At 52.6% G+C, this 24,174-nt stretch overlaps 1 protein-coding gene across 4 annotated transcripts; it reads right to left on the bottom strand.

Moving 5' to 3' along the window:
• Window positions 1–952: 952 nt before the first annotated feature.
• Window positions 953–24,135, bottom strand: CIB2 (calcium and integrin binding family member 2). Of its 4 annotated transcripts, none has more exons than XM_046653878.1 (8): window positions 23,961–24,107; window positions 23,555–23,841; window positions 23,394–23,446; window positions 16,664–16,698; window positions 6,506–6,617; window positions 4,859–4,955; window positions 1,855–2,050; window positions 953–1,390 (listed from the first exon to the last, which is right to left on the bottom strand). In XM_046653878.1, the coding sequence occupies exons 2-8, from the start codon at window positions 23,628–23,630 to the stop codon at window positions 1,369–1,371; spliced, it is 591 nt and encodes a 196-aa protein (XP_046509834.1). In that variant the 5' UTR covers window positions 23,631–23,841; window positions 23,961–24,107; the 3' UTR covers window positions 953–1,368. The 4 variants fall into 4 exon arrangements, with proteins under 4 accessions (XP_046509834.1, XP_046509833.1, XP_046509835.1 ...); XM_046653877.1 differs by having other exon boundaries at window positions 4,808–4,955; window positions 23,961–24,104; XM_046653879.1 differs by lacking the exons at window positions 23,394–23,446; window positions 23,555–23,841 and having other exon boundaries at window positions 4,808–4,955; window positions 23,961–24,135.
• Between the last annotated feature and the right edge of the window lie 39 nt (window positions 24,136–24,174).

Below are 24,174 nucleotides of genomic sequence, written 5' to 3'. Positions count from 1 at the left end.
ACCCAGACCCAACCTGGTGGCCCTGCCCTTCAAGGAGCCCCTAGGGCCTCACCCAGGCACCAGCTCTGGACATGGGCACTCAGAGCCCACTCACTACAGCCATTCCCGCAGGTCAGGCTGGCTCTTCCTGCATCCCCTTCCCTCGGGATCTGCTTCCTCCCTTACCCATGTGTCTCCACCTCCATAAAGGTGAGCAACTGGCCTGCTGCTCCCTCCCCACTGCCCCCGGGCATAGGAGGTGGAAAACAGAACTGACCATCCCCAGATAGAACATCACAGGCCCCTGCTCCTCCCTGCCTGCATCCCTGGGCAGGTGGCTCAGTTCACATTGCTGGGGAAAACCTACCCTTGGCAGCCTCTTAGCTCGGCTGGTTCTCCCTCTGACAAATGGGGCTGTAAGAGTCCCTACCTCCCAGGGGGGTTGTGAGGATGCAGGGTAAAGTAACTAGCTCTGGGCCTGACCCACGGTGAGCACTCCACACATGTTCACCACGATTCCTATTGTTATGAGGGAAATGGAAACAGTTCTCTTCCAACATCCATCTGTCCTTCATGGGGCTCAGTCAAAGATTCGGGGCACAGATGTGTCTTCCTCCCAAAGACACAAGCATTGAAATAAAAGTTAGGAATGCAGTGGTCAACCCTGAGAGGATTTCAAGGACCAGGAGAAAAGGGACCATCGAACATTTCCTAACACTGGCAGACACAGAGACCACGGGGACATGAAAGTATTTTACTACCAGAAGTTCACAAACCCATGGACAGCACACACCAGTGATGACTCCACACCACTGGGGAGGGTGAATGGGGTGGTACTCAGGAACCAGACAGAGACAGGGACAGAGCCCTTGGACCCACCATTCACACAGCTTCACTTTGGGAAGGGGGAGGGCATAAGACAGGTGGGGGCAGAGGGCAGCTGTGTGTTTTGGAGAGATTGCATAGCTTGTTAAAACCTTGTCCTCTCTTTTTTTTTTTTTCCCCTCTTTGCCCTGGGGGACTGGCATGTCTGCCTGGCACTTAGACAAGTCAGTACCCCCTGCCCTGTTAGGTGTTTTGCCTTCCCCTCTCAGTGTGGCCATTTCTGATGGGGAGAGGACCAGGATGTAGGGGAGGTCGGGGGGACAGAGTGAGGGCCTGAGGAGGGGCCATGGGTCCTGGGGCCAGACCACAGGAGACATGGGAAGGGCCCTACTCCTCACATCCTCCCTTCCCTGGTTAAGGATTTTTTGCTGAAGGGCCCAGGAAATGTTCGTGGGTGTAAACCCCGGAGGCCACAGCTCCTTTCCTGGGGAGCTTGGAGGTCACACTCGTGGAGAGAGCAGAGCTGGATGGTGGGCTTCTGGGCCCTTGCGACCTGCACTGTCCTCAGATCCGGATGTGGAAAGTGCTGGAAAGAGAGGGAGAGCAAGAGAGAGTGAGAGGCTCTGGGCAGGTGGATAAGGCTCCTCAGCAAAGAGCCAAGCAGGCCCCGTGCCCGACCCTGGACAGTTTATTAGGGAGGATGCAGAGGACACAATTAATCAACACTGAGGAAAGGAAGGCATGGAGGCCGAGCTGTCCCCAGTGATTCCAGCCCCCAACATAATCAAAGGGGCCCCGAATCTGTATTCTTCACCAGAGAGTCCAGCTCTGCAGGGGTCAGGGGACTTCCGAGTCACACATTGAGGGAAGCTGGACCTAGAGAAGCTGGACCTCCTGCCTCCTGGCCCACACAAGGCCTGCCAGGTACCACTACTCTCCTGAGCAATGACAGGGCCTCAGCCCCCATGGGGGTCCCAGAAGGCCAGGATTCCTGGCTGTGGCCCCTGCATTCAACCTGCCCTGCCCAAGCCAGCCCCTCAGGGGGGGCACCTGAGGAAGTCAGGAGCCTTGGCGATCATATCCTCAAAGTCAGCAAAGCCCAGCTTGCCATCGCCATCCAGATCGGCCTCCTCGATGACCTTATCGCATACAAGCACCACCTCGTCCTCGTCCAGCTCTGACTTCGTGAGCCGGGCCAGTGTCCGTTCCAGGTCCTCCTTGCAGATAAAATTGTCGGTGTTGAAGTCTGTGGGGCGAGGGGTAGAGACACTCAGGCCAGACCTGGCTCCCACCCTGCATCACCTCTCCTCCGAGCTGGTCACACCAGACACCTCCATCAGCCTCTGCTTGCACACTCTGGGGACACTGGATTCTTGTCCCCAGCCAACAGGGACCAAAGGGACTCACCCACAAGGCACATCTTAAATACTGCATTCAACGAATCCACATACACAGCCTCCTCACACCCCCATAGTGACTACATGCACAACCTTGGCCTGAGACACTTCAAAAGTCCAAATCTGAGGCCTCCTGGGAACTTTGGGCCCAGGCCAAATGGCCCCCCAGCCGTGCTCCACAGTGGACGCTGTGTTCCCTCTAGAGCTAAGGAAACCAAGGCCCAGAAGGGCCAAGAGACTGAATCAAGGTCGGAGGGCTGCTCAGAGGTAGAGCCGGGACTCTGACTGGGCTTACAGCTGCATTTGCTACACAGCATCACAGAGCCTCCAGCAGGCCCCCAGCCAGACACGCGGGTCAGGAGACTCAGGCCTGTAGAGAGAGGCCTCATGGCTGGCCTTTGTACATGCAGAGCAGGGAACACAGTTTGATTCTAGTTGGCAGAAGTCACTACCACTGCCCCAAAGCTCAGCAAAATGCTCAGAGCACTGAGGCCCGCACAGCCCATCAGTGAACTCAACACCCTTCTGACCATTTTCCAACCTATCAGATCTTCACACATGACGTTTCTTCCGCCCAGAGGGCCTATTTACCCTTCAAGTTTGGGCTCAAACCTCACCTCCTGGTGGTGGGAGCTTTCTAGACATAAGGGCTCCCTGCACTGAGCTGTCCTGGCTCACTGCTCAAAGCCTGATACTAACAGTAGCAGTGATGAAGAGCATAACCGCTAATACGAGCAATGCATTCTCTGTCTTGTTTAATTTTCAAAACCAGCCTATTTGGTAGGTACAATTAGAATACCTACTATACAGATGAAGAAACAGTGGCTTAGAAAGGACAAGAGGTCACATCCCTGGTCAGTGTTGGATCCCAGAGCCCAAGTTCAGGTCCCCTGCACTGCCCATCTCAACACTGGCCTGTGAACCCCCTGGGCAGACACGAGGCGGGATGCATCTCTGCCTTGCAGTGGTGCCTAGTACTCTCTCTGGAAAGATCTGCTAGCTGAATAGCTGGCTGACTGGATTCTTGTAGGGTTGCCGAGATGGAGATTCCTGTGCCCATTTTATATGGGAAGACTGAGGCCCAGGAAGGGGATGATTCTTGCTAGAGATCAGACCCCAAGTCTCCCCAGGTGCCCAGCTGCCTGTTCCCCTGCACCCCACAGCCCAGGACAGCAAGGGAGCCTTGGTTCTCTCTTTACATGTTTACATGTCCCCATGCCGCATTCTGTACCTCCCCATCTCTGTGACAAGAGCCCTTCCCAGGAGGGAATGCCATGAGGTCCAAGACTAGATGGATGACGGGTAGAATTCAAGAAGCCTTTTTTTTTTTTTGAGAAAGATTAGCCCTGAGCTAACATCTGTCCTCATCTTCCTCTACTTTATATGTGGGACGCCTACCACAGCATGGCTTGCCAAGCAGTGTCATGTCCACACCAGGGATTTGAACCAGCAAACCCTGGGCCACTGAAGTGGAACATGTGAACTTAACAGCTGTGCCACCGGGCCGGCCCTCAAGAAGTTTTTTATGTGAGCCAAAGCAGGCATGCTTTGTGGAAGCTAGACAATGTGGGTTCTATGTTTCTGATATGCAAACACAATGTGGATACACAGACCAAAATCCTCTGAAATAAACATGAAAAAACAGCTCCTAGTAGGTCTGTTGCCTTGGTATCCACTGGTTGATCAAAGGTGAGGACAGGAGGTTTGTCTGTGTCTCCTCTGGTTCAGGACACGTCCCAGCCCCTCACTGGGCCTTGGTGTTTCCATCTGAGGAGTATGTAAGGATGTGACACCAGTCTGGAGGCCAACACAACGGGTAAGCTATGTGATGAGAAGTTTTCTCTTAGCGCTGTAGAACCATGGGCATGGGTTTCATGGGTACCTGGTGCCCTCTGGTGGACAGTGGGACAGCAGGACCGAGGGCTGGTCTAGGGTGAAATGAGGTAGCCCCACCACTGGCAGCATGGGGGGCCTCTGGGAACTTCACCACCCAGCAGAGGCCTCCTTTCTACTTCCTGGCCTCAGTCTAGCTCCTCCCATTCACACCACCAGGATGCCAAGTGATCTTTCTAGAACATAGAACTGCCCTGCCACACCTGAAACCCTGCAGTGGCCCTGGTGCCCTGGGCACCAAGTCCAAACTCCATGGTTGGCTCCCCACAGCCCAGTTGCAATGACCTCTCCTGACTCACACCGCCCCTCGTCCCACCACATTCCTCTCCCCATCTCCTCATCAAACCCTGCACTTTCCTGCTTCCCTGAGTCTTCACAGGCTGCTCGCTCTACCAGGTACGCTCACGCCAACTTCTCCTGTCAGTAAATCTCTTGTCCCCCAGGCCCTGCAGAAATGTCACCACCTGTGAGTTCTCCTCACATTTACCACCCACCCAAGGGGGGTGGGTTCCTCTCTCCTCTGCTCTGAGGATCTCACAGATGTCTCTCAAGCACTCTTTGTCACCACTGGCCCACCCATTGGACAGGCACCCTTCAGAGTGTTCTTGGTGTCCCCAGCATCCCAGGGGCAGGAGCAAGCAGTACTGGATGGCCCAAGGGACCTGAATGCCACCACTCGCAGCATCATGGCCCCTCCCCCAGCCCCTTGTTACCATAGATCTTGAAGGCGTAGTTTGCCTTGAGCTCGCGGGGAGCCGACTCACAGAGCACAGAAAACATGTCCACAAAGTCATTGAAGGTGAGGTTTCCCTCGCCGTCCTCGGAAAAAGCCTCCACGATCCTTTCCTTGAAGGGATTCTCCTGAGGAAAACAACCGCAGCAACCAACGTGGGTGGAGGTGAAGTGGACGGACTCCAGAGCCAGAGAACTTAGAGCCTATGTGACCTTGGATGAGCGACCTAATCCTTCTGAGCCTCAGTTTCACCATAAGTAAAATGGGAATAATAATAGCACCTACTTACTTGGGCTGTGAAAGGGTTGACTACGTTAAAGTATGTAAGGTGTTGGTATGAGTCCTGGCACTTGTAAGAGCTCGGCGTTACGTTACATCTTGTTGCATCGTTAAGATGAGCACAGAGAGCTTAGCAGAGGCAAAGTGTGCTCACTGGAGGCATTAGCTCATGTGGGGACAATAGCCCCAAGTATGGGCAGCCCTCAGCTCAGGCCATGTCAGGCCAGGATAGTGGGAGGCAGAAGTCGGGCCCCAAATGGCCAGATAACTGGACTGGGACAAGAGTTAGAGGGCCAGTCTGACCCCAGGCCAGCAATCACCCAGCTCCTACGAATTCTCCTAGACCGGCCCAGAGGCTGCCTCCTCTGGGGAGCCTCCATCGACTCCCTCTTCTGATCCCAGATCACTTGGGCTCGCCTCTCCAGGAGTCCTCCACCCGAGGTGGGCCAGCACTTGGCTACCCCGACTCTGTGCCCAGCCCAGGTGGCTCAGGGATGGACCATGTGGTTCCTACCCAAGTGCCTCACTCTCTCCAATGACCCTCAGCCTGCTCTCAAGTCCCTCTCTAGGCAGGCTGGGCACTTGTTCAGGGCTGAGCTTGCGGCTCATTGTCCCTCAGGACTGAGGTCACAACAAAGGCACAGGGCCCAAGTGGATGCCATGCGGTACCCTGACCCCAGAGTCACACATCCCAGGCCTGGCGAGGGGCTATTTGCAAAATACCACAGCCATGTAGAGTTATGCCCCAAATGCCTTCTTACTGCTGGGAGTGCACTGTATGTATATTATGGATAAGAAACTCATGAAATGAGACTTTTATGTCAAATATATCCTTGGGCTGAGGACCAGCAGCATCAGCCTCACCTGGAGCTTGTTAGAAAAACAGAATCCTGGGCCCCACCGCAGACCTACTGAAACTGAATGGGCGTTTTGGCAATATCCCTAGATGATTCCTGGGCACATTAAAGTCTGAGAATGATGCTATGGATGGCTGTGCTGTGAGATGCCATAGCCAGACAAGGTGGAGACAGAAAATTTATCTAAAAAAGCAGATACAAGGTCTGCAAAGACAGCAGACTGGACATTTACCAAAGGAGTGAGCAAGTGAGCTGTGCCAACAGCTCTGCAGAGTGTAGGGCAGCACCGATACTGCACTCTGAAGGGGCCCCCCACACAGCACATTTATTAACACGGTGTAGATGAGGAAATTGAGGCACAGAGAGGTTCAGCGATCCACTTAGGGACACATAGCTACAAAGGGTAGAGGTGGGGGTCAACCCAGCTCTGGATGCCTCTGCTGCCCTGCCCCATCCAGAGGGGCAGATTCCCCGTCTCCACCTGCCTGGCCTTCTCTAGATGCTTCTCCTGCTCTGCCCAGCAGTAGTGGCCTCTCACATACCCGGAGCTCCGGCATCTGGATGATGAGGCTCATGGGCACGTGGACAATGGGGCTCTTTCTGTAGTCCATCGGGACGAGGTTAGGGGCCAGCTCATAGAACCGTGCATGGAGCCTGCAAGGGAAGCAGAGGAAAGTGCTGGAGGGGGTGCAACCCCCAAGCTTCTGATAGCCCAATACCATCTGCCTGTACCCTGGCCTTCCGCACCGGAGACCCATGTTGGCCTGGGGCCAAGTGAGGGGTCAAGGGGAGGCCAACTGCTCTGCCCACAGGGTGTGGGGTTTGGGAAGGAAGCAGGTTCTTCCCAGACCCCTGTGCTGATAACCAGATTGTGTCCTGGCCCTGTTTCCACCACATACCCCACACCCACCACTATGCCCAACCCTCATCCCCCACCCCCAGGGGCCTGAAACAAGATATTTTTATTTTTCCCTCTTTGGGCTCTCTTAAGGTCTGCCATGTGCCAGGTACATCACCTTGTTTAATTCTCCCTCCCACGACTGTGCAGACAGATGCACTGTGACCCTAGTTTACAGCTGGGCAAACTGAGGCCCTGAAGAGGTTAAGAGTGACTATTGTCCAAGACCATATAACTAGGAAGTATCAGGGATCCGGCTGGAACCCAGGACTGGAAATCCAGAGCAGAAAGGCTTAACCCCTCCCCGACCCCATGCTGCTCCTGCCACCCCCGACTCCTGAAGCTGTCGAAGCTCTGGCCGAGGTGCTGCCCCTAGTCCCAAGCTAGGCCCCAAGGGGTGGGTCTCTGCAAGAGCTCCCAGCAGCCCTGACATCTTCAGGAAGCCTCTGTGAATGGGCCACTCACAACCTCTCCCCAGCTGGGAGCCATCGGGACCAAGCCCACTGTCCTCCTCTAGGAGGCCTGGCCCTCCTCGCTGACAGGTCAGGTCCCCAGTTCCCTCCCATCCTCCTGCCCTGCTTGTCAGGCCCATCTGCCTCCCCGCATGCTGTGCAGATCCTCAAGGGTGTGAGGCATCCTGACACCATCTCAATTGGAAACTCCTCCCCCATTAGTCAGTCCTCTTCTGCCCTGTGTCACTTTGTCCATGTCCCTAACATCCCAGAGAATAGCCCCCCACTCCCACTTCCAGACAGGTACAAATTAGGTTCAAAAGAAATTGTGTCCGTGAAGTGCTGCCAGATGGGGGGACAAGTGTAAGGGGCATTGACTGGGGGCTGTGGTAGGTAACCTGCCCAAGGTGAGGCCCAGGGCAGTTGGGGATTGGACCAAGGTGTGACCTCATATCTCCTGGGGCCCTGCCAGCCCTGCTACCCCAAAGCCAGATCAACCCTGGCTTTCTTCTAAGCGGCCTTACTCAATGACACACTTCTAGGCTCACCATTAGCAGGTCCTTCAGCACAGCCACCCAATCTCCCATCAGTTCCACCCAATTCTTGTCGCCCTGCTGCCCAGTCCTCTCCAAGAGAGCATTTAACTACTTGCCCATTCACGTAGATAACATCAGCCACCATTTAGTAAGTGCCAAGTCTGTGCCAGGCTTTGGGTTAATCTCGTGTGGATTACTTTACTCAATTTAATCCCCAAAACACCCTGAGAGGTAGATATCAGTCTCTCCCTTTTTCAGGTGAGGAAACTGAGGCTCATAGGGTTAAGTGCCTGCCTGGTTTACAAAGCCAACGAGTGGCGGACCAGGCCCTCTGGACTCCAACCACTTGGCTCCTCCCTACAAGCCAGGCCACCCTAGCTAGCACATCAGCCAGCACCTGGTTCAGAGCATGTGCAAGGCAAACACAAAGCAGAATGCCGTGAGCCCACTTTCCCAGCCACGCCTTCCCATAAAAGGGCCTGAAATCACAAGGAAGCTCCGCGGCTTGGAAACACAAAGCTGAAAGGAAAAAACCCCAAACCTGGTTCTTTGGGTGGGAGAGGGTCAGCAGATAGCTGAATGACAGGGACTGGGACTCTCCACAGGGGGCATTCGACAACTTTCTTTGCTCTTACTTTTTGCATTGAGGAAAAATTTGCCCTTTTTTACACTGTCCCCTAACATGGAACCAGGACTTACAAATCACAATTTATGCATCTAGTTTCATGTACTTTGGACAGACCTGTTGAATTTCTAACGGTTACATTTCCCACTTGAACTTGACATGTTAGGATATGATGTTGATGGGGCTGACCGAGTGGTGCAGCAGTTAAGTGTGCACGTTTGCTTCGGTGACCCAGGGTTCACTGGTTCGGATCCCAGGTGCAGACATGGCACTGCTTAGCAAGCCATGCTGTGGTAGGCATCCCATGTATAAAGTAGAGGAAGATGGGCGTGGATGTTAGCTCAGGGCCAGTCTTCCTCAGCAAAAAAAAAGAGGATTGGCAGCAGATGTTAGCTCAGGGCTAATCTCCCTCAAAAAAAAAAAAGGGATATGATGTTGGGGTGATTCTGGGGGTTGCCTTACACTGCCAAAGTTATGTGGGGTGGCTGCAGCAGGAGCTTGAAGTCAGACTGGGATTGGAGCCCTGCCTACATTTCTCACTAGCTAGTGGGCTAACCAATCCGTGAATAAATTTCCCTCTCAGTAAAATAGGGATTGTCCTACCACCCTCACACTTGTAAGGATTAAATAGCATGACATAAGTAAAACCACCTGACCCTTAACTGGTAGCTATCACTATGCTGCCTGCATGTCAGGGGCTCCCTGCAAGTGGGGGACTTGGGAGAGGGGCTGTGAGGCCGGCAGGGTTGAGGGACTGTCTTCTGGGTTGGGAAGGCCAACTTCTGCCCTGGGACACAGATCTGTTCTGACTCTATGACTAAGGTGATGTGGGAATTTTTTTTTAGGAAAACTCCAGGAGAATTTGGAAAGCTGAATCTGTGGGAGAAACTCCAAAAATAGCTAAAGAACTGCATCCCTGTTACCTTTCCTCCCAACAAAGGGCACAACTGAATTCAAGACAATTTACATATTAGTCCCATCATAAGATCCAGGAGCAGAAATTATACCTATGCTACTTGACCTGTTTCAGAGCATGGGGCAAAAAAGCAAAAACCTCCTACTTTATTTTGGAAAGTTAGCAAGAAGAACCCAGCTGCCAAAACCCAACAGGTAGCATCCAAAATGGACCAATGGCATTTACACATACAGATGCAAAAATCTTATAAAATAACATATTGATAAATCAAATCCAACAGCATCGAAAGAGTAATACACTAGGACCGAGTAGGATTTATTCCAGGAATGCAAGGATGGATCAATGTTTGGAAATCTGTGACAATAAATCATATTAACAGGCAAAAGAATATTTTGATCAACTTGATGGTTGCATTTATGACTAGATGGTTGTATGGACACAGAAAAACAGCTGAGAAGTATACACCACATGTTTACACTGATGGTCCCTGTGAGGTGGGAGTGGACAGGAGTGATAAGGAGGCCAACTCACTTTTTTACCTACTTCTGAATTGTTAGTTTTTAAAGTATTTATTAATAAACATAAAAATAAAAGCATTTTTAAAATATGTATTACTTTCGTCAATTAAAAAACAAAATCTTTAGTAAAACAGAAACAGAAAGATACTATCTCAAATCAACACCTAAAATCACACTTAAATCATGAAATACTAGAGGCATTCCCACAAAGGGGGATGCCTACCATCACAACCTGACATGACATCTCCCCCAGGAGTGCTAGCCAGTGTAATCTGTCAGGGAAGTCAAATAGTATATTGAAATATTAGAAAAGAGGAGGCAAACTATTATTTGCTGGAAAACCAAAAATAATCAGTTTAAAAACTATTTGGGGGCCGGCCCCGTGGCCAAGTGGTTAAGTTCGCGTGCTCGGCTTTGGCCGCCCTGAGTTTCGCCAGTTCCTGGGCAGAGACATGACACCGTTCATCAGGCCATGCTGAGGCGGTGTCCCACATGCCACAACTAGAAGGACCCACAAGTGAAATATACAACTATGTACCGAGGGGCTTTAGGGAGAAAAAGGAAAAATAAAAATCTTTAAAAAAAAATAAAAAAATAAAATCTAGGAGCCGGCCCTGCGGCCGAGTGGTTTAGTTCACGCGCTCCACTTGGGTGGCCCAGGGTTTCACTGGTTCGGATCCTGGGCATGGACATGGCACCGCTCATCAGACCATGCAGAGGTGGCGTCCCACATAGCACAACCAGAAGGACCTACAACTAGAATATACAACTATGTACTGGGGGCGCTTCAGGGAGAAGAAGAAAAGAATTAAAAAAAAGAAGATTGGCAACAGATGTTAGCCCAGGTGCCAATCTTTGGGGGAAAAACAAACAAACAATTTGAATGAGAAAAAACTCAGTAGCTTTTCTACACAATAGTTTTTCTATATATTAGCATTAGCCTATTCAAAAATATGATATCTAAAACAGATCTAATTCACAATACAAAAAAAGAAACCAAAACAACTAAGTATAAAATAAATATGAAACGTGTACAAAGAGAACCATGAAACTTTACCAAAGGATATAAAATATTTAGGGAGTCAGATAACTCCCTACGTGTTCTATAGATAACTAACTCTATATCCTGACTGGAAAAGCTTAACACTGTAATAATGACAATCTGCTCTTAATTTTCCTGTAAAATGAATACAATCCTAATTGAAATCTGCAAAGGATTTATTTGAGAACTTGCCAGCCTGATTCAAAAGTCTGTCTGGAAGAATAAATGAGGAGAGTAGGGAGAAAAATCCTGAAAAAAGAGCAGTTGGAGAAACACTGGCCCCATCAGATGGTGAAACATAGTTTAAAGTTATAATAAGTAAAATCGTATGGACTAGACATTGACATAGACAAGGCAGATTGGTAAAAGAGGCAGACCCAACTATAAATGAGGATTAGTCCATGATAAACAGCACTTGAAATCAATGGGGAGAAGATGGATTCTTCTGGAAGTCACAGGCTGGTTGGTGATCCATATTCCTGCCTAGCTTTCATGTAAAAATAATTAAGTTAAAATAATAATTTAAAATGTAGTTGCCAACACTTACAAATTAAAAGATTTTACATGAGGGGCTGGCCCCGTGGCCGAGTGGTTAAGTTCACATGCTCCGCTTCGGTGGCCCAGGGTTTCGCCAGTTCAGATCCTGGGCACAGACGTGGCACCGCTCATCAGGCCATGCTGAGGCAGTGTCCCACATGCCACATCTAGAAGCACCCACAACTAGAATACACAACTACGTACTGGGGGCTTTGGGGAGAAGAAGGAAAAATAAAAAATAAGGGGCCAGCCCCGTGGCCGAGTGGTTAAGTTCATGTGCTCCTCTTTGGTGGCCCAGGGTTTTGCTGGTTCAGATCCTCGGCGCGGACATGGCACCGCTCATCAAGCCATGCTGAGGCGGCATCCCACATGCCACAACTAGAAGGACCCACAACCAAAATACACAACTAGGTACCGAGGGGCTTTGGGGAGAAAAAGGAAAAATAAAATCTTTAAAAAAATAGATAAATAAGATACAATATTTAAAAAAAAGATTTTACATGAAAACCCTGGATTCCCTGATCACGCTGGGCCTGGACTCCCCCAGGCAACAACCAGGTGGGGCTCAGGAGCTATTTCCGCAGATCCCAGTCCTAATGCTTTCCCAAAGGACTGGATGGCTGCATTTATTTACAGTATATGTTGGCTTCTACACACAGCTGAGTTTTGAGACTCTTGAGATACTCAATAAATGATTTGGGGACAGAAGACAAAAAAGATATAGCAGCCAGTGTGATTGTGGAAGTAGAGAAACAGGAACTCATACCGGCTGCTGGGGGTCTAGACTGGCTCAACACCTCTGGAGAGCAATCTAGCCATAAAACCCAAAAGTCTTACACTGTCCATACCTTTTTTTTTTTGAGGAAGATTAGCCCTGAGCTAACATCTGCTGCCAATCCTCCTCTTTTTGCTGAGGAAGACTGGCCCTGAGCTAACATCTGTGCCCATCTTCCTCTACTTTATATGTGGGACGCCTACCACGGCATGGCCTGCCAAGCGGTGCCATGTCCACACCCGGGATCTGAACCGGTGAACCCCAGGCCACCGAAGCGGAACGTGCGCACTTAACCGCTGTACCACCGGGCCGGCCCTGTCCATACCTCTTGATCCAGAAATCTCTGTTAGAAATTTACCCTGAGGAAGTACTCTCAGATGTGTAGGTGCACATCATGCTATCACAAGCATAGTAACCACAGTGCTCATTATAATGGCGAAACGTTGTAACTAAAACGACCCACTAAATGAATTCAGGTGGTGGGATCATTTTTATTTTTAGCTATGTTTACAATTTGCCTAAAGAAAAACAACTTTAAGCTAATTACAAAACAACATGACCCAACTTTTTGATAAACACACAAAAGAAAAATACTGGCACAATACACACTAAAAGGTTAAAAACACCAAAAGGTTAACAGTTGTTATTTCTGAGTTGTAAGATCATAGGTAATTTTTTGTCCTCTTTTTTAAAATGTATTTTTATTTTTTTGCAGAAGGTTAGCCTTGAGCTAACCATCTGCCACTGATCCTCCTCTTTTTGATGAGGAAGACTGGCCCTGAGCTAGCATCCGTGCCCAGCTTCCTCTATTTTATATGTGGGACGCCTACCACAGCATGGCTTGCCAAGCTGTGCCATGTCCGCCCCCGGGATCCGAACCATTGAACCCCAGGCTGCCACAGCGAAACGTGCGCACTTAACTGCCGCGCCACCAGGCCAGCCCCTGGTCCTCTCTTGACTGGCTTTATTTTCTAATTTTTCTACAGTCATCATGTATTACATGTGGAATAGAAAATTAAAGTTGATTATACAAAGTTTTTAAAAGGTTGAGAAAATAAAATAGACAAACAGGCAAATACCCTGGGCTGCGAGCTGTGTGGGCCTCTGTACTGAGGGGACAAGGACTCGTGTCCCATTTATTGAGGAATAAGGAGGGGCAAGCAGGAGTCAGAGTACTAAGCTCTTACCTACAGGAAGAAAGGTGGCCAAATGGGGGTGCTGCCCACTCAGGCTCAGCGTGGGGATGGAAGAGCTGTGCTCAAGGGAGCAACTGGATCCACCTGTGGGGGAGGGCAGAGGAGGGGCGGAGGGAGAGAACTTCCCCAAGGGTTATCTGTGACTGGGTATCACTGACCCAAGGCAGCCAGACCGCTGGGCCCCATGCTGCAAAGAAGCACCTACTGCTCATATTTCCTCCTCACCATCTGGTCGTACTCAGGATGCAGCTCACCAAGAAACCAAACAGGGGGTGGGGGTGGGGGAAGCAGCACTGAAAGGCCCTTGGGAGGAAGGCCCTGGGTCTGGGGCCTGGCTCTGCCACTGACCTGCTATGTATTGCTGGGGAGTTCCTTGCTCCTTGCCCTCTCTGGGAGCTAGGCCTCTGTTGTCCCACCTGGACCTGAGACGTGGATAGTAGAGAGGGCTAGCCTGGCAGAGGTGGTCAGTCTTTGCTGGGGCCCAGAGAGGAGGTTGGAGAAAAGTGAAGGGGCTAAAACCAGAATTGAGCTATCGTAGCCATGCCTGGTCCCTCCAGGAACAAGTAATCCCAAGCGCTGCCTGGTCTCACCACCCTTCTTGAGGGCAGATGGGTCGGCAACAAAACTCCAAGCAGCCCTGCATTTTGTGGAATGACACTGTCACCCTGGCCCGCCCAGCCACAGGGGCCTGTGAGAAAACAGCTCCAGGGAGCACTGTTATCCCCATGCTAATGTGGCAACTGAGACACAGCAGGTGCCACACGGTGGGGACCAGATCCCAGGACTCCTGCTCCCAGGGGGGCTTTATCCCATCCCCCTACCCACATGACTACTTCCCAGAAAAAGTACTGGCTCTGGTCCCTTGGGTCCCCAATGAGTGCAGACACAGAGGTGGAGCCTGAATGAACCAGTGACAGAGCAGGCAGCAGGGGACTCAGGAGGGGCATCCAGTTGCCAGGAGGGATCCTTTCCCCCTTTCTGGAGCCCAGGCATGGTCTGGGCTCTGGTTGAGCTACAGAGGCTAAGGTGCTGAAGGGTACAGAGTTGGGCAGGCCAGGGCTGTGGGGAGCCAGGACCCCATCCCCAGTGCTCCCATCTGCCAGGGGTTCACCATTTGCAAGGGGCAAGGGACAACCCCCAAAGGCATATCATGGTGAGTCTAAATTCCTGGCCTGGCCTTTGAGCCACCCTCCTCCCCCACGGGCAACCCTGCTGTCTCAGTAAGACCACTGGAGGGTGGGGGTGGGGTGAAGCAGGCCTGTGTCCTTGACCCTGCTACTCCCAGCTGGAATGTTCTCCCCTTGGCCAACCCTACCATCCTTCACCCACACTCTTCAAGTGCTCACTGTGGCTTACAGGTACCATGCCCAATGCCAGGCACAGGGAGCCTGGGTCCTGCCTGACTGCAAGTCTGAGGGAGCTGGGCACCTGAGACATGAACCCACAGAACTCCCTAAAAGAGTAACTGTGAGAGCTGGGGTGGCAGGGAGTTGGGGAGATGACTCTGGAGTTGGGCCTTGAAGGATGTGTAGGAAGGCAGTGGGTAGAGGTGATGAAGAAGGGCACTCCAGGAAGCGGAGACAGCATGCAAAGACCTAGGGGTGAGCCGCTGTTGCCAGAATAGAAATGGTCAGGGGGCCGGGCTGGTGGTACAGCAGTTAAGTTCGTGGGCTCTGCTTTGGTGGCCTGGGGTTCACTGTTTTGGATCCCGGGCGTGGACCTATGCACCACTTGTCAAGCCATGCTGTGGCAGGTGTCCTACATATAAAATAGAGGAAGATGGGCATCGATGTTAGTTCAGGGCCAATCTTCCTCAATAAAAGAGCAATGGTCGTGGGCCTCAGAAGACAGCATTCTGGGCTTGGTATCTACAAAGGTGGGAGTTCAGGATGGTGGGAGTTCCCTGCAACAGAAGATGAACGTGGTGAGGCTTAAGTGGGGATTTGTGCCAAGAACTTGAAAGGTAAGAGGTACCAAAGAAATGCCAGGGATGATGGCTGTTATTACAGTTCTAAGGAGCATCCTGTCCAAACGGGACCCCATCCCACACATCACTCAAGCTACAGACCAAATCTCATTTATCAAACACCACACCCTGGTGTTCCTGCCTCTCAGCAATGCTATGAGGGGAGGTATCATTATCTCCAGTTTACAGAAGAAACTGAGGCTCAGAGAGGCTCCAAGCTTGCCCAAGGCTACAGAGCTGGGCAGTGGAAGGAGAGCCCAAATCTGCTGATGCCAAAGCCTGGGTGCTTTGCCCTTCACTCTGCCTCTCTGGTAAAAGTGGAAGCAGGTCGGAAGAGCAGCCTGGGCAGAGAGGAAAGGCCCAGCGAGGGACACTGCCTGTCTGAGCAGAGTGGTCAGGGCAATGACAAACCACAGCTCTCCGGGGAAGCTGTAACAGGCTCTAGCCCCAGCATGCCCATCGACCTCCAGGGAAAGTGATCCTGAGACCTTGCTGGCTTTTAGTGCCACTTGATAGCCCAGGCAGGGGGCCCAGCAAGGCCCGTGGGGCCAGGTTTCCTGGCATTCTGTGAGTCCGGCTCACCGTCTGGTCCTGGTGCTCTGAGGCTGCCAATCCCTTCATCTCTCCTATCTAGGCCCACCTCCCCCACCCTCAAAGAAAGGGGATGTCCTGGAAAGGGAAAAGACCCTGGTGGACAGCTCAAAGGTGGTGGGGGCATTGTAGGCCATGCTGCTGACTTTTGGGCTTCATAGGAGTGGGAGGACATCAAAGCCAGAGCTGGAGGGTCCTTAGAGACCCCTAGTCTAAGAGACAGGGACCCCTTAGTCTGACAGGCCCCAGGATACAGCAAAATAGCAAGGGGCCTGGAGTCAGAGGCCAGGCCTTCAGTCCCTGGCTATATGACTTTAGCCAAGTTGCTAAGCCCCATCTGTGTAGTGAGGATAAAAGGATTCTCCTGTTACAAGGTCCCAGTGAGAATTACATGAAAATGTGTCTGACATCACCCACCACAGGGCCTGGCACTCAGTAAGCAGATGCTCAATTCCTGGCAGAAGGATCTGGGTCCAGGGGCAAGTGGGAAGTTCTTGAGTTCACACAGCAGCCTGTACTTGGCTCCTACGGAGGTGGAAGCTCTTCCTCAGCTCACGCTGGTGCAGCCAGCCCATGAGGTGGGGGTCCCCAGCCCCCACCCCTGCCCCCGTCTCAGCTCCAAAGGAGTGAACAAGAAGCCACACTTACTTGAGGATGTCCTTCTTATTGAAGAAGGTGCAGTCCTGTAGAGGGAAAACACACACACAGTTGGTTGTATGGGTCCCACGCTTCTTCTTTCCTCAGCCTCACAGGAGCAGCACTGGACAGGGGGCAGAAGAATCCCTACTACCCCTTCCTGTCTCCGCCCACTGGGGATAGCAGTCTAGTGGATCCAGGACCTGTCTCCTGGAGCTTTCAGCCTGACCCAGGGAACTGAGTGCATGGCATGCGGGGGCTGGGAGGCATGCTTGGGGGAGTGCTTTTAGAGGGCAGATGGAGAGTTCAGAGGTGGATGTCATTAATTTGTGGGGTCAGTGGGATACCCTGTGCGATACCATGGGGAAGTGGCTGGGAGAACTCAGGAGACAAACTCAGGAGTGAGGACTGATAGGGTCACCACAGAGGGCAGCTGCAGGGGCGCCATCCACACTGCAGCCCCTGAGAATCGTGCCTGGTGGAGTTGTGTGGTGTGTGTCCTGAGAGGCCACGGGCCGCAGCCCTGTGCTCAGAGACTGTGAGTTCCAGGCACACAGACTGGGGAAGCATCAGCATCTACCTGGCATCTGAAGCCACAGGAATAGATGAGGTCACATGAGGAAGGCAGTGGAGAGGCCAGAGGCATGGGGAAGTAAGCGGGAGAGGAGGAGGTAGGCAGGGAGGAACTGGTAGCATCTGGACAGAGACAAGGGCAGAAGCTGCTGGGGACCCCCAGGTAGGCATTACTCAGGGTGGGGGCAGCACTTGGTCCTGAGGTCATCCAGATTATAAACTCATCTTGGGGTTCTGGCCTTTGTCTTGATGACCTGCCACTCATAGTCTGCCACCTCTGTCCACAGCTTGGCCTGCTTGGTGATGATGGCTACTATGCCAGGCCTTGGTGGGAAGTACGGAGGTGAAAAGGACCCAGCACTTGGTAAAATGCCCAACCTTGTAGGGCCTTTATGCTTATCCCCTGCTGTTTGGCTCCTCCGCATGAGGGAAGAAGGCGCCTCAGGATCTGCAGAGCCCAGAGCCCGTGGGGCCTCCTAGGGTGGTATGCTGACCAGAGCTGCCTCTGATGAGGGGCTAAAGGCTGCAGCCCAGGCTTGCAGACAGCCAGGCTTGCACTGGATGAGACCTGGAGCTGCTGGGCACTGGGGCAATTGGATTGTACAATGAGGAGGACCCAAGAAAGGAGGCCCACAGGATGCATACATCTAGGGTTTCCACTGGGCACCTGCAGGAGAGCTGAAGAGGGGAAAATTGGTGGGAATTTCCAGGCCCCATTTGGCCCCACAAGTCTGTCTTTCTGAGCCACATGCTGCTTCCTGGGAGTTAGACTAAGGACCCCCATGCTGCCTTTCCCTTCTTGGAAATATAGGAGCTTCTCTTGCGGGGCTACGCTTTGCTTTTAGCAATAGCTCCTCTGTAGGGGCAAGGAAAGGCTCAGGCTGGGGAAGCAGTGCCCCCGTCCCTACCCAGCATGGACAGAGAACTCCCCACCTAGCAGGCCTAAGACTCAGACAGACTAGAGATTGTGTGGGCTGATTTCTCAGCGGACCCCAGAAACGTGGAGTAGGCAGCAAAGGTAGCCTAGTTGAGCCTTCCGGGTACAGACTTCCCTTGGCCCCAGGGTTGGTTCTATGGCCTGAAGGTGCTCAGCGGAAAGGGCCAAGGCTCTCCCAACCAGCCTGGTGGCGGGGGGGGGGGGGGGTGGGGGGGGGGGGGGTGGGCGGGTGTCAGCATAGCTCGGAACGGGGAGAGGTCTTGGCTTCTGCTCTCTTTTCTCCTGACCTATCTTCTTCCTTCTTCCCCATCTCCTCTCCTCTCTCCCATCCCTGGGTCGGAAATGAAGTATCTGAGTCCTGACTTGAGGGTTCCACTGGCAGAGAGATGCAAAAGCTTCTCACAAGACCCTGGTCCCTTATCACAACTACTTACACCTGTCTACATCAATGGCCCTCAAGGTGTGGTTCCAGACCAGCAGCATCAGCATCATCTGGGGACTTAGTGGAAATTCAGATTCTCAGGCACCACTCCAGACCTACTGAATCAGAAACCCTGGGAGTGAGGCTCAGGAATCTGCATTTTTAAAAGCCCTCCCAGTGATGCTGTGCTTACTAAAGTGTGAGGGCCTCTGCTATAGAGCAGAGTCACCTGAGGAGCTGTTTAAACTCCCTGTGCCCCCTCCCACCACTACCAACAGACCCCAGACCAACTAAATCAGAATCTCTGAGGGTGGATCCAGCCATCAGCAGTTTTCAAAGCGATTGTAATGTGCAGCCCAGGCTGAGAACCACATCACAACCAGTCCACGATTACCATGGGCCTGCTCTGTGGGGCCTCTGAATAGCCAATTTTGTTTAATCTCATCACTAGCCTATGGGGGAGGAGCAGGCATTCTCTCCCCTTTTTATAGATTGGAAAACTGAGGCTCAGCACAGTTGAATGGCTTGCCTTACATTACACACGCAGCCCAGGAGGGCTGGGCTGGAACTCAGGCTTATGTGCTTCTTGACTACTGCCCACTGACCGTAAACAGAGCCGCAGTCCACCCATGACCATCGTACACCAACCACTCCTGGTCCTGCTTCTGCTGTGTATTCCTGTATCTGGCACACAGTGGGTGCTCAAGACAGGCTGGCGGGATGAGTGAACAGACTTTTCCACATAAACTTTCCATTGCAGTTCCATTATCATCTCACTGGCTGCAGAATATCTCACTGAAGGCACTGGCTGGCTCCGTTTAACCTAACCTTTCTCCTCTTTCTAAACATTTAGCAACAGCTATTTCTAGGTTTTCAACATTACCAATAGAGCTGCCATGAACCTGCTCATCGACTGATGTTTTGCTTTTTCTTCTGTTGACTTATTTCCCTGGAACTCATCCCAGGGAGGCAGCTCACAGGGGATGCACATGGCAAGTGCCTTAAAAGCTTCTTAGGGCTCTGAGTAGTGTAGCACCATAGCAGAGGAAAAGGTTTTGTAGTCAGATTCAAATTCTTGTCTTGCTTTGGACCCTTAGGCAAGTCATTCACCTTTCTGAGTCTCAGTTTCTACATCTGTAAAATGGGATACCGCCTCTCTGAAAGGGGCAGTGAGGGGAGCAAAGGAGATAATGGGAAGGAAGCCTATTGGCCACAGCTTGCCAAGGTTCTCTCCCTCTTTTGTGCAACAGCTCCATCCACTACCCCATGTCTCAAAGGCATCCCTTCAGAGCCTGCAGCTCCATGTCAGCCCCCACTCTGAAGTAGCCAAACAAAATCCCCACCCCCTCCATATACTCAGCTGCCCAGGGAGTTACAGCCATCCGTCTGCAAGAAGCCTTCCTTATAATCCACTGAGAGCAAATGTCCCTGTCACTGCTTGCCTCCTGACAGTTCATAGGGATAGGTCTTCAGGCAAGAGACCCAGCTCAAGTCAGAGTCATGAGGGGTAGGAGCGAGAGAAGGAGGCAGCGCAGCCCAGCAGAGGTGGGCCTTCAGGACTCTGGGGCAGCAGAAAACAGGGCAGGCTGGGCTTTTACAGTGGAGGCTCAGAGCTTATGCCCTTTAAGGCTGGAGTTCCTCCTCCAAGCCTATATTCACCCTGTTCCCCCACCTGGAGTGCATTCCCCTTCTCTGAATCCTTTCCACTCTCCAAAACTCAACTGAAGGGCTGCTTTGTTCAGGCCACTTCCCTGCTGTCCATCTCACACATCCCTGCTCTGCCTGTGCCAGTGGTCATGAGCCGAGCCACAGCCAGTCCCAGCTGAAGTGGTCTCTCCATCCAGCTCTGCCAGCTCAGGCCTCAGCACTGCCCAGCTGACCACCACACAGCTCAATTGATGCCCACAAGAGCCCTGTGACATGAGCACAGCAGGGTTAGTAGTTATTCCCATTTTATTTTATTTTTTATTATTTTTTTTTTTTTTGAGGAAGACTGGCCCTGAGCTAATATCTGCGCCAATCTTCCTCTTTTTGCTGAGGAAGACTGGCCCTGAGCTAACATCTGTGCCCATCTTCATCTACTTTAGATGTGGGATGCCTACCACACCATGGCTTGCCAAGCGGTGCCATGTCCGTACCTGGGATCCGAACCCCAGGCCACCGAAGTGGAACGTGCGAACTTAACCGCTGTGCCACTGGGCCGGCCCCTATTCCCATTTTAGAGGTGGGGACACTGAGGCCCAGAAGGGGACAGTGGCTTACTAATGCCTACAGCGTATACAGCCCAGCCATGACTTGAACCCAGGACTTCAGAATCCCTGGAGTTCTTTCCCTTCCTCAGAGGCATGCCTTAACAACCACTCATTCATTCATTCATTCACTCGACAACATCCTCCAGGGCCTCTTGTGTGTCTGGGCAGGGGACACACAGGAAGGAAGACAGAGTATAAACAGACAGTGGTGACTGGGTATAAACCATTCTGTGTCCACAAAAAGGATTTGGGGGAGGGGGCCAGGGAGACTTTCCTAAAGAGGTAAGGCCTCACCTGGACAAAAAGATGGGCCAGACTGGGTTGGTGCAGAGGGGAGGGGAGTGCGCCATGAGAACAAGGCCAGAGGTGAGGGCTAGAAGCCCTTCAGTATGCCTGGAAGTTGGGGTGCAAGAGGAGGGGAATAAGAATGAGGCTGAGGGCTGGCAGAGCCCAGACCAGGCCAGGGTAAGCTCTGCTCTGGACTCCACTCAGGCTATTATCCCAAGACACAGTGGAATTACAGGGAGAGGAGAGGGTCATGCCCATGTTCTAGAAAGATCTCTCATATCCTGCATTTCTGCTCCAGGCATTCATGTCCTACGGACAACTCCCTAGGGTCTCCTACAGCAAAGGAGACTGGTTAATACAATGCAAGTCTCTGTCCGTGGATTCTTTTTATAGAAAAAGTTGCTTTACAATGGGATACCAATTGTGTCTGTTGAAAGAAAGAGAAAGGAAGGAAGGAAGCTAGGAGGGAAGCGGGAAGGAAGAAAGGGGGTGGAGTGAGAAAACTAAGGGATTGTGGTAGAAGCATATGGGTGGCTGAAGAGGGCAGACAGGAGGGGCGGGCAAGGAAGTAGTTACACCTTCAGTTCGCATGAGATGAGGAGGCCAGGCCCAGGACTCTGGCTGTGGAGGCATCCCTGTGGAGGCTGTGGGGTATCCCCAGATGAGACCCGATGGAGGCTGAGTTACAGCACTTGTTCTTAATGGAAAATGTAGGCTGCTGAGAGCAGAGCTGGAACAGCTGAAGGAGCAGTGTGGGTTCCGGGGAAGGCAGTGAATCCCTTCTGGGAGTTTGAGAGGTCTGGGGAATGGATCTGGAAGGCAGAGAAGTGGTCTGGGAAGAAAGCTGAACTTTGGAAGTCATTGGCACCTGGGGGCTGGGGAGGGGATCACTTGGGGGAATGGCTGGCTATAACTTGGGGTCACCTCCAGCTGCCCCTGGTTGGCTGGTGGCTGGTTGGAGTCAGAGGGAGGGAGAAGTGGGGATCTCAGGCTTCACAGCTCTCCCTTCTCCTCCCCGGCCCTGATGGGGTCCAGCCAGGCTCTAGCAAAGCATCAGAATCCTGGGACTGGTTCCGAAGGATAACCCAATGCCAGGCTGGCCTGAGTAGGAACCCGGGCTGCCCAACCCCACAGGACTACTCTTTACTTCTGAGCATGGTCTACCGGCTTGTCTGTGCCCACCTTCAAGCCTTTACCCAAGCTGTCCCCTCCACCTGGAATGCCTCCTTTTGGGACCTCCTGGGCAAAATCCTATCTTTCAAGTGCTGCATTATTTCTGAAACTTCCAGTCAAAGCAAAAGCCCCCCTTCCCTGCTAGTCTCCCACTGCCCACTACTGCCCTCCCCTAGAGCACACTCTGCCACCTGCCTCTGACAAGGGCCACATGGTGGTAAGGGTCTGTCTCTCCAGCCAGTGAGTGCCTTGAGGACAAAGAGCACACACAGCCCACCTTCCACCCCCGCAAAAAGAGTGAGCCTTGGATTCATGATTCACATTCCTGTGTGAGCCCTGAATGGGCAGGGTGCTGAATGGCTCCGTAGCCTTTGTGTACTCTTTTGTAAAATGGGGTAATAATCCACCTCACTGTGATGATCAAATGAGTTGATGCATAGAGGGCATCAGTCACAATGCCTGCTAGACATCCATGAATGTGGTTCCCCCCCCCCCCCCATTCCATCTCACGGCCTCACATGGAGCTGAGAAATCTGTTACTGGATGAGAGGGGACCTTTATTTTACATCTGCCCACATCAGAGGACCCACACTTCAAGCCCGATCCCAAAATAAATACGCAGGAAAGCAGCAGGCGCCTACGGAGACCCTGCTGGTGTTCATCTTTCTCACAGCACACTCCACACAGGCAAAAACACAGTCCGGCCCCCCTTGCCTGGGAGAGTCAGGAAAGAGGCATCAGAGCTGGGCCTTAAAGGATGGGAGAGATCATCTGGAGATGGGAAGAAGCATTCCAGGGCACGGGCAAAGGGAAGGAGGACAGAGCCTGCTGGTGTTAGGGAACTGAGGGTAGTTCTGGGGTGGCTGCAGCGCACAGGGCAGGGGAGGAACCGGGCAGGCTGGCCAGTGCTCTGGGCAAGTCAGGGAGTTGGGCTTCATGCTGCAACCACAGAAAAGTTTGTACATGGGTGAGAGGGCATTGGGACCGCTGATCTGGACAGCTCCCTGGCTCTGGAGGCAGGGGGCCCTAGAACGGTTTAAGGGGGTGGCTGCTGCCAGCCTGAGGGAGCTTGGAGAGGTGACCATGTAAGACTGGTACCTGGCTTGCCTTCTTGCTCCAATTATTTCCATGCTGGGCCAGATGGAGAGACTCTAACGGATAAAAAAGACACCCCTAACTTAAAACGGCATTGGAGACTGATGCAGCTCACTCCCAACCCAGATAGGGCCCCAGCTCATTTCTGCTTTATAGAGACTCACTCTCCTGGGCTGCTTCCCGGGATTGGAGGAGGAGAAACGGGGTCCTCCGTCCGGCCCACATTTGCTGACTCTCCATCTCCCTGCCAAGGTGGGCGCTGGGATGGGAGGCTGGGGAGGGGTTGGGGTCCAGCCCGGGTACAAGAGTAAGAAGGCTGAATTGGGGAGGGAAGAAGGGGTAGCTGGAGCGAGGCACGCCTTGGAGAATCTTCTAACTTGAAAGCGCTCTCATTCCACGAGTGGGGAAACTGAGGCTCGGAGAAGTCACCAGCCCAAGGTCACGCTTCCACCTAAAGGCAGAGGCAGGGTTTGAACCTGGTGAACAGGCTTTCGGGCCTCGGCAAGCGACGGGAGAAAGAGGGGAGGGGCAGAGGGGCGCCGCTTCGAGCTCGGGGCACGCCAGGCTCACCTGGTAGTTGTCTAGCTGCTCTTCGGTGAAGATGGTCTGCTTGTTTCCCATGGTGGCCCCGGCGCAGTCGCTGCTTGCCCGCCTGGACGCCGCCTCCCATCAGCGGCCACCGGAGCCCCGCGCCCGCGGCCCTGCCCCGCGGCGGAGAGCGTCCGACGGCGGCCCGCCCCACCCCACCCCACCCCGCCGCCCACCCGGAGGAGGCGGGGCAGGG

The sequence above is a fragment of the Equus quagga genome, chromosome 2 (assembly GCF_021613505.1).
Source record: "Equus quagga isolate Etosha38 chromosome 2, UCLA_HA_Equagga_1.0, whole genome shotgun sequence".
Classification (NCBI taxonomy): domain Eukaryota; kingdom Metazoa; phylum Chordata; class Mammalia; order Perissodactyla; family Equidae; genus Equus; species Equus quagga.
The sequence above is the reverse complement of the archived record's forward strand: the minus strand, read 5'-3'. Positions and strand labels throughout refer to the sequence as shown.

Bases quoted from the DNA above. Each gene is read 5' to 3' on its own strand.
- CIB2 (XM_046653877.1), bottom strand. From the start codon at position 23,630: ATGGAGAGTCAGCAAATGTGGGCCGGACGGAGGACCCCGTTTCTCCTC. The intron at 6,618-16,663 runs GTAAGTGTGGCT...CTTCCCTTGCAG, and splicing joins AATAAGAAGGACATCCTCAA to GCTCCATGCACGGTTCTATG. The intron at 4,956-6,505 runs GTATGTGAGAGG...TGTTTTCCTCAG, and splicing joins TCCAGATGCCGGAGCTCCGG to GAGAATCCCTTCAAGGAAAG.